Source organism: Osmerus mordax, chromosome 2 (genome assembly GCF_038355195.1).
Source record: "Osmerus mordax isolate fOsmMor3 chromosome 2, fOsmMor3.pri, whole genome shotgun sequence".
Lineage (NCBI taxonomy): Eukaryota > Metazoa > Chordata > Actinopteri > Osmeriformes > Osmeridae > Osmerus > Osmerus mordax.
The window spans coordinates 22,252,917-22,265,688 of NC_090051.1; the positions used below are offsets into that span (position 1 = coordinate 22,252,917).

At 51.7% G+C, this 12,772-nt stretch overlaps 1 protein-coding gene across 1 annotated transcript in view; it reads right to left on the reverse strand.

The window, feature by feature from the left end:
* Nucleotides 1-1,613: 1,613 nt before the first annotated feature.
* Nucleotides 1,614-12,772, reverse strand: part of LOC136967650 (protein FAM124A) — a 17,297-nt gene continuing 6,138 nt past the window's right edge. The window contains exons 3-4 of the mRNA XM_067261522.1: nucleotides 7,524-8,326; nucleotides 1,614-2,726 (exon numbers count right to left, since the gene is read on the reverse strand). Coding sequence (XP_067117623.1) covers nucleotides 1,827-2,726; nucleotides 7,524-8,326 — 1,703 coding nt within the window. The 3' untranslated portion in view covers nucleotides 1,614-1,826. The remainder of the gene's footprint in view (nucleotides 2,727-7,523; nucleotides 8,327-12,772) is intronic.

Genomic DNA, 12,772 nt, shown 5'->3' on the forward strand with positions numbered 1-12,772 from the left:
TGATGGCCTGGGATGGTCAGTTGGTTACAGACTGATACTCAGACATGAGAGTCTAGACATTGGAGGCTGGATATGAAGGATGGATATGAAGGGCTATATCTTTCTGAACACTTTTGATACTGCACTTTTTCACCCCAGAAACCATCACAGAGCTCTAACTAAACAGGTTTGAGTGCAGGGAACAGACAGACAGCACGTTGTCACCCTTCCACATGTGTCAGCACCGTGATGAGCGTTCTTCCAGGGGAGGAGGAGAAGGAGAAGTGAACCGTGTCCTTTGTACAACCAGTGTTCTGATTGAGGAGGAGCCGTTTGCCCTCCACTTCAGGTTTAATCACACCGGAAGGCGGAACTGAAACGGCTCTCGGTCAAGGTTTGCTGGTATTCCTTTGTGTCTTTCCTCTTTGAAAAAGGGTGAAGAATCTAAGATGAAAGACTGGTGATTGCAGAAGTTTTTTTTCTTTCATCAATGGCTTAAAGAACCGAACACTTCACAAGGAGAAGAGAACCACTTGAATCAGACTGAAGTCTTGATTAGAGACTAGGTGGGCTGTTGTGATTATAACAGCAACCTAAGTAGCTATCCTCTGTAGAACCCCGAAACCACAAGCAAAACAATGTGCTTATACAACGCTGCGCTCTGATTGGTTGACGGTGACATCACCTCTGCAGAGCTCATGGAGACCTCGCCGCGACAACCCATGAGAAGTTGAGTATTATGGGATTTCCCTGCTGTAGTGTGGAGGCCTCCCACGCTCACCTGGTAAAACGTTCACATGCTGCTGGGAGACGTCGTACCCTGTGAGGTAACGTTTTGGCTCTGCTCAAAAACAGGACCTTTCATTATGGCAACACTTTACTCTAGACTTACAAGAGAAGGGTCTGTTGACCGCAGAAATGGCCCTGATCCAGGAAGGAAATGTCCAAAATCCCTCAGACTCTCCCAGAGTAAGTGGCCTTCACTCGGATGTTAATTATTTTATTTTTTTACTATCAAGCAAGTAGTAGCTCATTTTTTAACTCATGCACAAACACGTTCTAAACCAAGACAGTTTAATGGACATGGAACCTCCCCATCTCCCCCCAAAGAACAATACTATTAAATTAAATAGACAACTTACAAAAGATCCTGTTAAGAAACAATCATAACTACCACAAGAGGGCAGCACTGCATTTAGCATGTCACCAGAGCCTGGACCGCAGGCCGACATTAGAGGCAATTACTTAGAAAGAGAAGGCTAGTGGGGGCTTTCTTAAATACTGTGGCTTCCTCTCCTAGTGTCCTCTGCCTAACTACCCTTAATCAATCTGAAGTGACAGGTGGAGGATGGTTACCACAATCTGTATTCCGCCCCAGTTCAACACTAAGAAGATGAAGACACTGACCCATACCACCGAGGGTTAAAGGACTCCCAATAAATTCCAATTTTATCTGTCTCAATGCAGGTATTTTAATAACTACCGGCTTTTTAGTTTAGTTTTGCTGCCTGAACGTGATGGCATCGGTGCAGATTCAGAGAGAGAGATTCAGTATTTATGTCTGAAAAGTATACTTTAATTTGTGCTATACAGACAACCAGAAGTATTTTATCACAATATATATACCTGTCAACGAAAACTAAAACCATATATTTACTTAATATTAATCCATCGTATCCACACACCACAAAAACACAAATTAACACAAAAAACGATCATACGATCACATAGAAATGGCATATAAATAAGTCTTTGAACTGCCTCTGCAATTCTAATGTGTCTTTAATTGAGACTTCTACAGAAACTTGTCTTCACTGGTCTCTAATCTCTAACCCACCCACTGGCTTTTAAATGTAAAACTCCTGATCATCCTCCTCTGATTGGCCCTCGCTCTTCTGCGTAACCTCCCCATTGCTTGTCTTGGTGCTGTCCAATTGGCTGAGGGAGTTGTCACTCCATGTGAGATGCCCGTTCATTGGCAGGCATGTACTTTGGGGGCGGGACCGCTGCAGGGTGGCAGGCATGCTCTTGGAGGAGAGGCTGCTGCTTCTAGTGGGGATCGGGGGCCGGCCTAACGTAGCTGCCTTGGTTACGACGCGCCCGGGGGGAACCGGTCCAACGTCTTCGGGCGGGGCAGATACGGGGCGGGGCGTTCGCGAGAGGCGGGGCTTGTTATAAGCGGACACCACCGATAGGTCCACTATGCTGCCAGTCTCCACTGTCATCCCAGTGTCCACGTCTGTCTCCTCCGCGCCAATCAGAGCGTCCACGTTTAGGCGGAAGGGCGGGACCAGGGAGGCACTGCGGGAGTGAGGGAGGGTGTGGCGAAGGGCTGGGGGGCTGGGCGGGGCCCCGGGGGAGGAGCAGGTGGAGCGGGCGTGGCCCGGGGTGGTGGGCAGGGAGAAGAGGGAGCTGGCGCGGTGGCTGGTCCACTGGGTCCTCCAGGCCTCCGGGTGGCGCTGTGGAGCCCAGTCGTCCCCCGCCTCGCCCTCCTCCCAGGCCAGAGGCAGGGAGGTCTGGGAGGCTTGGCAGGCCCGGAGTCTGGGCTCGTGGTTCTGGGTCCTGATCTGAGACTGACGGTGGTAGCGCCGGGTCCGGGTGGAGACAGGGGCGCGGCCTAACAGGTTGGACTGGGGTGGAGCTGCCACCAGCTCGCTGGGCGGAGGGGAAGGGGTGGGGGAGGAGTCGTCCACAAGATGTCCGCCCTGACCGTCTGTGTTCCAGCGTTTAGATCGGGCGCCCTGGACCTGGGACAGGAAGCAGACACATCACAGCTGATGTAAATACCGGACCACGCGAATGTTGCTGAAATGTGTTTTTAGTATGCCATAAGGAAACCTGGGAAAAGTCTTGTTTCAAAGACAGTTATTCTCCCTAAATGTGAACAGCAGATAAAACCACACCGGTGGAATATTCCTACTATTCAGTAAAATAATTACGGTTTCGTCCCCTATGGACATGGTGTGTACGCTAATGATGCTCTCTGAGGTGAGGGATGGGGTGAGGGGTGGGGTGAGGGGTAGGGTGGGTTGGAGTGAGGGGTGGGGTGAGGGGTGGGGTGGGTTGGAGTGAGGGGTGGGGTGAGGGGTGGGGTGGGGTGAGGGATGGGGTGAGGGGTGGGGTGGGGAGGGGAGGATGAGGGGACTGGAAACCCCTGGGCCCACTAAAGAGGCCTCTGCGTTTCCAGCCTGACCGCTTTATGAGTTGCACCGGCAGCTGGAGAACTCGTCTGCGTCCGCGGGGACTGCCATGTCTCCTGGATCCCCCTCCCCCCTCCTCCCTCCACAGCCGACCCTCAATACAGGGAGGAGGAGACATGGTTCTGTCCAAAAACAACCCCGTCCTCCCTCCTTCCTACGTGTTTACGGTGCTTAGACTTCTCACTCTCTCCCTCTACCTCTCTCCCTCACTCTCTCCCCTCTCTCTCCCTCTCCCTCTCTGTAAAGTTAGGGTTAGGGCTACTGATGGACTGCTAAACCCATCATTCGCCACATATCAGCTAGTTGACATGCAGTAATCACACCAACCTCGCAAGTCTGATTGACAAACTCCAGCCCCTCTCCCCTCCATCCCTTCCAAAACTCCCCCCCTCCCTCCCTCCCTCCCCCCATCCCATCATCCCTCCCCTCCCTCCATCCATCCCTCCCTTCCCTCCCCCCATCCCTCCCTCCCCCCCCCCTCCCTCCCCCCATCCCTCCCAAACCTCCCCCCCCTCCCTCCCTCACCTCCCCTCCCTCCATCCCTCCCTCCCCCCCCCTCCCTCCCTCACCTCCCCTCTCTCCATCCTCCCCCTCCTCTCTGATGGCTTTTCCATGTTGCTATTCTCATGCCTGTCATCTCACCTCTCTTTCCACCCAAACAACCCTGGAGTCATCCTGACTGCTCTACACGGTTCCAGACAGCTGTTTCCAGAAGTGCATGAGGAGGTGTGCTTCATGGACAGTGGCGACTCCACCTTTCCCTTCCACAGTAATAATATGCAACCATTTGGCTGTGTGGTACAAGCCAAGGACAGTCCTTGCAGTTGTCCAATGAAACCTTTTTTAAATGTGATATATATTTAAAAACCTCTTACAATGCTGGATTTAAAAACAATATGACGTTGACTTTTTATATAGCTTACGTTACAATGCTCACCTGGGTGATTTGTGAGTTTTGGAGAGAGGCTGTAAAACAACAATTACTAAGCCGAGCTCGTTAGGCAAATGGCTCGTTAAAGCAGAGGGCTGCTGGCTGGATAAGTGGATGCTTCGTTAAGTGGATGCCTTGTTAAGCGACTACAGTAGCTGTTCATGTTGAACTGCTTGTTTTCCTTTGCTTGGATGATGACTGGCACTAATGTTTGTGTGTGTGTGTGTGTGTGCGTGCGTGCGTGTGTGTGTGTGTGTGTGCGTGCGTGTGGGTGATGAGGGCGTGCAGACTCCAGTATGCAGGTTTGTGTGTGTGAGATTGTGTGTGAGTATGGGTTATGTCTGGTGAGTGATTGTGTGGGTGTGATTGTGTGTGGAGGGGGAGAGATTGTGTGTGTGTGAGAGCGAGAGAAACAATGTCCTAGTGTTTCCTTGCTCCACACCTCACTGCACTTTCTTTCTCATTTCCTCTCTACAAATACTCCCTCTGTTCTTCTCTCTCCCTGCCTCTCTCCTTCTCTCCTTCATTTACACACATCAACTCCTCCGTTACTTCTTACGTCCTTGTTTTCTTTCTTTCTTTACCCCCTCTCTCCCTCTACACATCCTTTCTCGTTTCTCTAGCTCACATTCATCCTCTCCTCTATTTCTCAAACGATTGATGTGGTTCCTCTCGACAGGAGCGCAGGATGTGACCCTGGGGACCGAGGGAGGAGGACGTGTCTGCTGGGGACCGTTTGATTAACACACTAACGATGATGTAGGGACACCAGAGGAGAGAAGTGTGTGTGTGTGTGTGAGAGACTGTGTCTGTGTTTATCCATGTTTGTCCGCATGTGTGTCAGGGTCTATGTGCATGGTCTTCATCCATGGTCTTAACACTCAGGCTGGTTAACTTTCCGTGCAGACAACCCATGCTGCCCTGGAAGCAGCAGGGGGTTCTGGGTAACGAGGCTGTTGTCGTGGCGATGGTGAGAGCCACTCTCTGAGCCCTGATTTATCCAGGGCTAATCCGGGTCAGATGGAACTGACCCTGAGACAAAGGCTGACCCGAGCCCTTCTGACTGAACACACTTCCTGGTTAGGGTTCTGAATGAACACACTTCCTGGTTAGGGTTACGGTTCCCCTTTGGCTTATTGTGTCTCTGGATCAACACACGCCTGCTCATCTAACATATCCTCAGCTTGGGATTCTTTACATGAAGGAATCAACAAGTGTTATAATGCATCAGTAATATGTCTACCAAAAGAGTGATTTGAAGGAAGCATGACCTTCCATTCTGTAGTCTTTTTATGATTTGTTAATAACTTTATGAACATAAAACAATAACATGAAAAGCCAACCACACCGATAAATTCAGGCTCTCTAAATCCAACAAGCTTTAACTGGTCATCTTAACCCCCTCCCCCCATTTAGTTGGGTCCTTCCAATCTTTATAATGGGTCAGTTGTAATCAGCTTGGAGTTTCAGAAGAACTTATCTAACAGACCTCTGACAGAAATCCACTTGTATACTGATACCACTGTAACAAGAGCTGCAGTGTGTGTGTGTGTGTGTGTGTGTGTGTGTGAGAGAGAGAGAGAGAGAGAGAGAGAGAGAGAGAGAGAGAGAGAGAGAGAGAGAGAGAGAGAGAGAGAGAGAGAGAGAGAGAGAGAGAGAGAGAGAGAGAGAGAGAGAGAGAGAGAGAGAGAGAGAGAGAGAGAGAGAGAGAGAGAGAGTATGTGAGAAGCCAGGTAAGGGTGTGTTGTTGTGTAGGAATGGTACTATCACAGATGCTTAACCACATCTATGCATGCATGCACACAGGCATGCAGTCACACACACAGGCAGGCACACACACACAGGCATGCAGTCACACACACAAACAGGCACGCGCACACACACACACACTTGGTGGTCCTTTTGTGTGTGTGTTATAGACCAGTGTGTGTAAACAATGTATTTGCAGTGTGAGTGTATGAACTTCACTGAATCTCCTTTAGGGTGGTCACAGACGATGGCCCCTGCGGTGCACAGCTTTACACCTAACCTCCACACCTAACCTTAACCTCCACACCTAACCTTAACCTCCACACCTAACCTTAACCTCCACACCTAACCTTAACCTCCACACCTAACCCTAACCCACCTAACCTTAACCTCCACACCTAACCTTAACCTCCACACCTAACCCTAACCCTCCACACCTAACCTTAACCTCCACACCTAACCTTAACCTCCACACCTAACCCTAACCCTCCACACCTAACCTTAACCTCCACACCTAACCTTAACCTCCACACCTAACCTTAACCTCCACACCTAACCCTAACCCACCTAACCTTAACCTCCACACCTAACCTTAACCTCCACACCTAACCTTAACCTCCACACCTAACCTTAACCTCCACACCTAACCCTAACCCTCCACACCTAACCTTAACCTCCACACCTAACCCTAACCCTCCACACCTAACCTTAACCTCCACACCTAACCCTAACCCTCCACACCTAACCCTAACCCTCCACACCTAACCCTAGCCCTCCAGTTTCCCTTCCAGGGTCAGAGCAGGGAGTATGGAGGGGTAGTAGAGGGTAGGAGTGCAAAGTGAGGAGGCTCAATTCTCTTTTGTCTGCTGAGCAAGCCTGTTATTTTTGGCTTCGGTGTCCCGTTTGTTCCCCTCAGACAGAACTCTGTATTTCTCTCTGTCCCTCTCTCTCTTTCTCTCTCTCTGTCCCTCTCTCTCTGTCCCCCTCTCTCTCCCTCCCTTTCCCTGTTGATAAGGATGGCTGCACATTGTTTCAGCAGTGATACATTTTCCATTTTGGATGAAGAGCTGAATGTAGTTTATAACCCTTATGTTAGGGTTAGCACAGAGACGCACACTCAAACAACCCACACAGGAGGAGAGGCAGTCCAACTGTGGCTGTCATGCCCTGCCAAACCTCAGTATGTGTGTGTGTGCGTGTGTGTGAAGACTGGGGCCCATCAACAGACTGGAACATCTTGATCAGGTTGCTCACTGTTCATCTGCTGTTTGCTCATTACTGTTGCTAAGCAGACAATAGGCTTCACACTCCAGAGGCTTGGAGAGGCTGTGTGGATAATAACTCATGTCAGTGCTCTGCAGCTCTGCGGTACGCTGTGAAGCATTACTGTCTCTCTCACTGCCCAGAGGGAGGAGCACAGCTGAGAGACGTGTTTACTACAGACGCTCAGAGATAGATGGATGCACATGTGACAGATGAAACACACGCCTCTGTTGGTGAGACACACACAAACACACACACACACACACAGACCTATGAACCTCTTAAGAACAATCACGCCACACACACAGACACACACTCATGTGCATTAGCACAGACATGAAACATGCTCACACTCATCTTGCCCCCAACACACACACATACACACAAAAACACACACACACCTGCAGCAGGATCTTGTTCCCGTCGTAATCCTCCGTCTGCCAGCGTGCCTCGCTGATGGGGCTGCAGGGGTGCGGCAGGAGGGGCACCAGAGCCCCCACATCCCTCACACGCACCTCCATCACCGACGACTCCGTGGCAACCGGGCTCTGTCCCCGCGGCAACCGCTTGAAGGACAGCTGGATCTCCGTGTCGGGGTTGGAGTAAACCACCAGGAAGCAGAAGTCATCCTTCCTCTGGGCCAGCCGTCTCCGCAGCAACAGCCGGTATAGCCTCACCTGGTCGGGGAAGCTGTCGTAGCAGCAGTACACGGTGAAGCGCACAATCTCCTTCCCGTAGTGCACCTGCCGTACCGCCCACAGCGGCGTGCCGGGGGCCAGGGTGAAGAAGTCCTGGCTGCCGGGCGCCAGCGGCAGCACGTGGCGCCCCCCGCTGACACGCTCAGTGTGGTGGAAGCGCCAGGGCGGCCGCTGGAGGGCGCGGTGCAGCGCGGCGATCTGCTCCTCGCCGCCGTCCGACTCTTGCAGGAAGAGGATGACGGCAAGCGCCGGCTGGCACTGCGGGGGGCCGTGATTGGAGGAGAGGGACGGCGGGGGCGGGCACTGTGAGGACTGGCGTTTGGCGGCGGAGGGGCGGCGCGCCTGGCGAGACGTGCGTTCGGAGACGCGGAACAGCTGCAGCTGGGGGTGGAGCCAGGAGAGGACGCCGTCGGCAGCACGCTGCAGGGTCTTGCCCTGGCCCGGGTCACTGATGAGGTGGACACTGACCAGGAAGGGGTCCTGGAGTTCCCCCATGGAGAAGTCACCTGCACACACGGAGGGAAGGAGGTTAGAAACAACTGATAGTCAGCTGGGTAGTAACTGGAGCCAAAAGTACTGACTGGAATACATCTGACTGCAAGAGAGACTTTTAAGAACAGCTGACTGTGCACAATAGTGACATGTCTGAAATGTTAGGCTATACTGCGTTAATTGAGTGCAGCCATTGCTCTGAGAACCACAGTAAGTTAATATGCTGGGAACGAAAGTCTCTCTCATTTCTGGTACGTTCTCTCTGCACCCACCCTCCATCTTACACTGAATCCTCCCTCCTTCATTCTTCCTCCTCCTCCTTCTTCTCTGCCTCCCGAGTTTCAAACTCCCTCTCCTCCTTCCATTCCCCTTTCTCCATCCCTCTGTTTACCTATCAGCAACCCCCCATTCCCAACTTTTCTCACTGCCGCCCTCCCTCCATCCTCTCTCCTCAACCCTCCCTCCCCCCTCTCTCTTTCACCCTGCTTTCACTTCCTCTTCCCTCCCTTCTCTCCCCCCCTCCCTTCCTTCTGGGCCCCTGTGCTGCGGTGTGTCTGGCCAGGCTCATTAGTTCCATTAGAAGGTCATTAGTGAACCCAGAGGAATGTTCCGGAGAACCCCAGCAGGAAGCCTCAACAAGGTGTGCCCTCCCCCTGACCCCCTCACCTGGGAGGGACAGGTGAGGGGGTCACCTGGGAGGGACAGGTGAGGGGGTCACCTGGGAGGGACAGGTGATGTTTAGATAACACTGTGACTGCTGCCCTGCACTCCAGGTGTCAGCCCAGCAGATTTGTTCAGATGTTCTGCTTTCTATAACCTTTTTCTCTAAAATGGTTTTGCATGGCTTGCATGGCCGCAACACACCCACACAACCAGACACTCACTCACTCAGTCTCTCTCTCTCTCTCTCTCTCTCTCTCTCTCTCTCTCTCTCTCTCTGCGTTCTGCCAGTTATTTTGCCTCCTTATACTTCCCCTCTCTCTCCTTTCTGTCCCTCTCTTTTACTCCCTCTCCCACCCTCTTTCTCCTTCCCTTTCTCTGCCCCCCTCTCCCCCCCCCCCCCCACCCTCTCTCTCTCTCTCTCTGACTCAAGGGGCTCGTCCCAGTTCATTTGTCCCAGAAGGTCGGGGGTCATTCAGGGGCGAGGGAAAGGCCACACAGGGGTTTATTTTCCGTTGCCAACGCCACAGACCAGCGAGCGAGGGTGTTTGGGGAACACGAGGGTAACAAAGTAGCCGTCCCTCGAGGCTGGCTGTCCTTTCAGAGAGTACAGGACCTGCTGTACCTGACGCTCAAGCAGCGCTGTTCCAACATTCTCATCAGACAGATCTGGAGACACAGTCTCAGGCCTATAGGATGAAAGAGGTTGGATCAACAAACGCCCGGTATCTGGGTTAGGTCAAGGGATAGAGCATGGACAAGCTCACACAAACACACACACACACAAACTACACAGAGTAAGACAAACTGATCTTGTTAGCTTCGGTCTACGTCTCTTCGACAGTGAGTTTCCATTTGTTTTTCTCAAGTAAACCAGTACCTAACCAGGCTGTGAATAAATAATACTTAACCATACACACTCACATACGTTCAGTAAGAGGAATAATCAGAAGCCAAATAAACACACAAAAGTAAATACAGTAAGCCAACAGCATTAGTTGCCTCCTTCATTAAAGGTTAAATAAAATCCATGTCACCAGACTTAATGAATTACAGCTTACCTAACCAAGGCCCTCCTAGGAGAGTCTAGGACAGGGTGTTTGTAAAGCTCTAGAGCAGTGTGTCACTAATCTCTTAAGCTCTCGTCTCCAAGCTCTCTCTATTGATGTTCTGACTGGACCTAACTGACACACAAACACACTTACACACGTTTGCCAATACACATACAGTACACATATGCTTACACACACACATACTTTAACCGCCAACACGTGCATGGAGACATTAGCACAGATGTTAATGAGTATGAAAACAGAAAAATGCACATAAGGCTGCCCAATAACCCAATTAAGCCGTGTGTGTGTGCGCGTGTGCGTCTCCAGGGAAGCTTGAGCTAGGTTGTCCCTGGATGTAAGTCAAAACAAAAGGGGTAAGAAATTCAAGATGGGGGCCCCTTTAGAAGAAACGTTCCAAAACTGCTACGTCACTTTTGACGGGTGCCCGGTGAAGTCAAACCCAACGCTTCAACTTGCCATAATGTGGCGCAGCCGCTGTTATTGTACACGTTCTGACTATGATGTCACCAAAGCGGTGTTCGAATGTTATTCAGACTTCAAGGTGCTTTTTCAATCTTCAAACCAAAAGCCTGCGAAGAACGATCCGGAACGATCCGCTTCTGAAATCATTCTGACGTGGCGCACGTTCCCCTGACAGAGCAGTTGTGATATTTGTAACTGTGCTGCAGAGTGACGTAACACAGTGAACTCACAGTGGTGTTTTGGAGGGTAAAGGTGCAGTACACATACAGTGTATTTACGCTGTATGTAAATACTGTGTTCTGAGTCCACCTTCATGCAGGCCTGGTGTTCAGCCGGCGCTTTACGAGGACAGACGACTGGGTAGAGGGAGCAAGCCAAGGGCCGGGGGGAGAGAGGGGAGGGGGGAAAGAGAGAGGAGGTGAGAGAGAGGAGGGGGGATAGAGGGAGGAGGTGAGAGAGAGGAGGGGGGATAGAGGGAGGAGGTGAGAGAGAGGAGGGGGGATAGAGGGAGGAGGTGAGAGAGAGGAGGGGGGATAGAGGGAGGTGAGAGAGAGGAGGGGGGATAGAGGGAGGAGGTGAGAGAGAGGAGGGGGGATAGAGGGAGGAGGTGAGAGAGAGGAGGGGGGATAGAGGGAGAAGGCGAGAGAGAGGAGAGGGGGATAGAGGGGAGACCCTATCGAAGTCAGCGCCAAAAATAGGCCAAGCGATGACACTGGTTCAATGAGCCTGTTAGGGAACAGCATACAGCAGCATGTTGGTGGGACCGTGACCTTGTCCTTCAAACGCCGCTGAGACCAAACATTTGGAAACACTTAATGCAGAGTGCTTGTGATGCAGTGCCTGTGATGCAGCCCGCATTTCACCTGTCCTGCTCAATCAACAGAGATCGTACTGGTTGGAACAGGAGAGTGTGTGTGGGTGTGTTTACAGTCAGGGGTGGTCTTGGGTCCATCAGGTGCAATTCATCTTGACTGTTCTGCGCTGAGTTCATTTCCAGTGGTTTGGTGTGTAAGACGATACGGGCTTGCTGTCATGTGAAAGCGTCCGAGTGCGTCATCCGTGATACTGGGCCTGCGCCGGTGGTCCGGGTCAGAGCGAGCTGGATCGTAAACCTCAACCGTTCAATAAACAGAAAGTTGCGGGCTGGCGCAGGGTCAAAGGGAATGAATGAATGTCATAGACGGATATGCCCCATTTGGACATCCAGTGGAACAATCCATTCAAGTCTAACCACTCATTTCAGTTGAGTACAGGATGTACCATTACTACTGGCGGGTGGGAGGGTGGGTGCTTTTGTCAAGCGTGGCACATGCTTGTAGTTATTATGTAGGTAGCCAGGCTGTATAGTAAATGCTCAGCTGTTTGTGGTTTTCTGTACGTTACTACACTGTTTCTTTGTAGTTTCTTTAACCACCACACGGTCGAATGTAATATCACTAGCAGAGAGTAAATGTTTTAAGGTAGCTATGCAACATCGTGAAAAACTGTGATGGGTTTTTCCACTGTGGTCTCCTTGTCTCTCCTCACCTCCTATAGAGTGTGTGTGTGTGTGGCTCCATGAGTGCATGTTCACTTTTTTTGTCTTTCTTCAGACATTGTATGACAGAGTTCCATACATCGTATCCATGTTATAGAAGAGACAGACCAAACTGAATACATTGGTCCTGGGAGCTCCTGGTCTGGGAGTCAGCTCACAGACACCCCTCCACGCTCGCTCACAGACACCCCTCCATGCTCCCCTCCACGTTCCCTCACAGACACCCCTCCACGCTCCCTCACAGACACCCCTCCACGCTCCCTCACAGACTCCCCTCCACGCTCGCTCACAGACACCCCTCCACGCTCCCTCACAGACACCCCTCCACGCTCCCCTCCCCTCCACGCTCCCCTCCCCTCTACGCTCCCCTCCACACTCCCCTCCACGCTCCCCTCCCCTCCACGCTCCCCTCCACACTCCCCTCCACTTTCCCTCACAGACACCCCTCCACGCTCCCCTCCACGCTCCCTCACAGACACCCCTCCACGCTCCCCTCTGATTTTGTTAGCTGGCTGTCAGTCCTGGCTAACAGGGAGGGTTGTTTCTTTGTCTGTCTGCCTTCCTTTTCTTTATTTACTTCCACTCACATTTGGTGATGTTTAGGGTGATGTGGGATTGTTTTCTGTACTGCTCTCATCCCGACTACTATTTCCCTGCTCACACTGCACGTTTTGCTGTAAACTAACCGTGACACGGTCTCTGCAGTCCACCTAGAATCCATACTG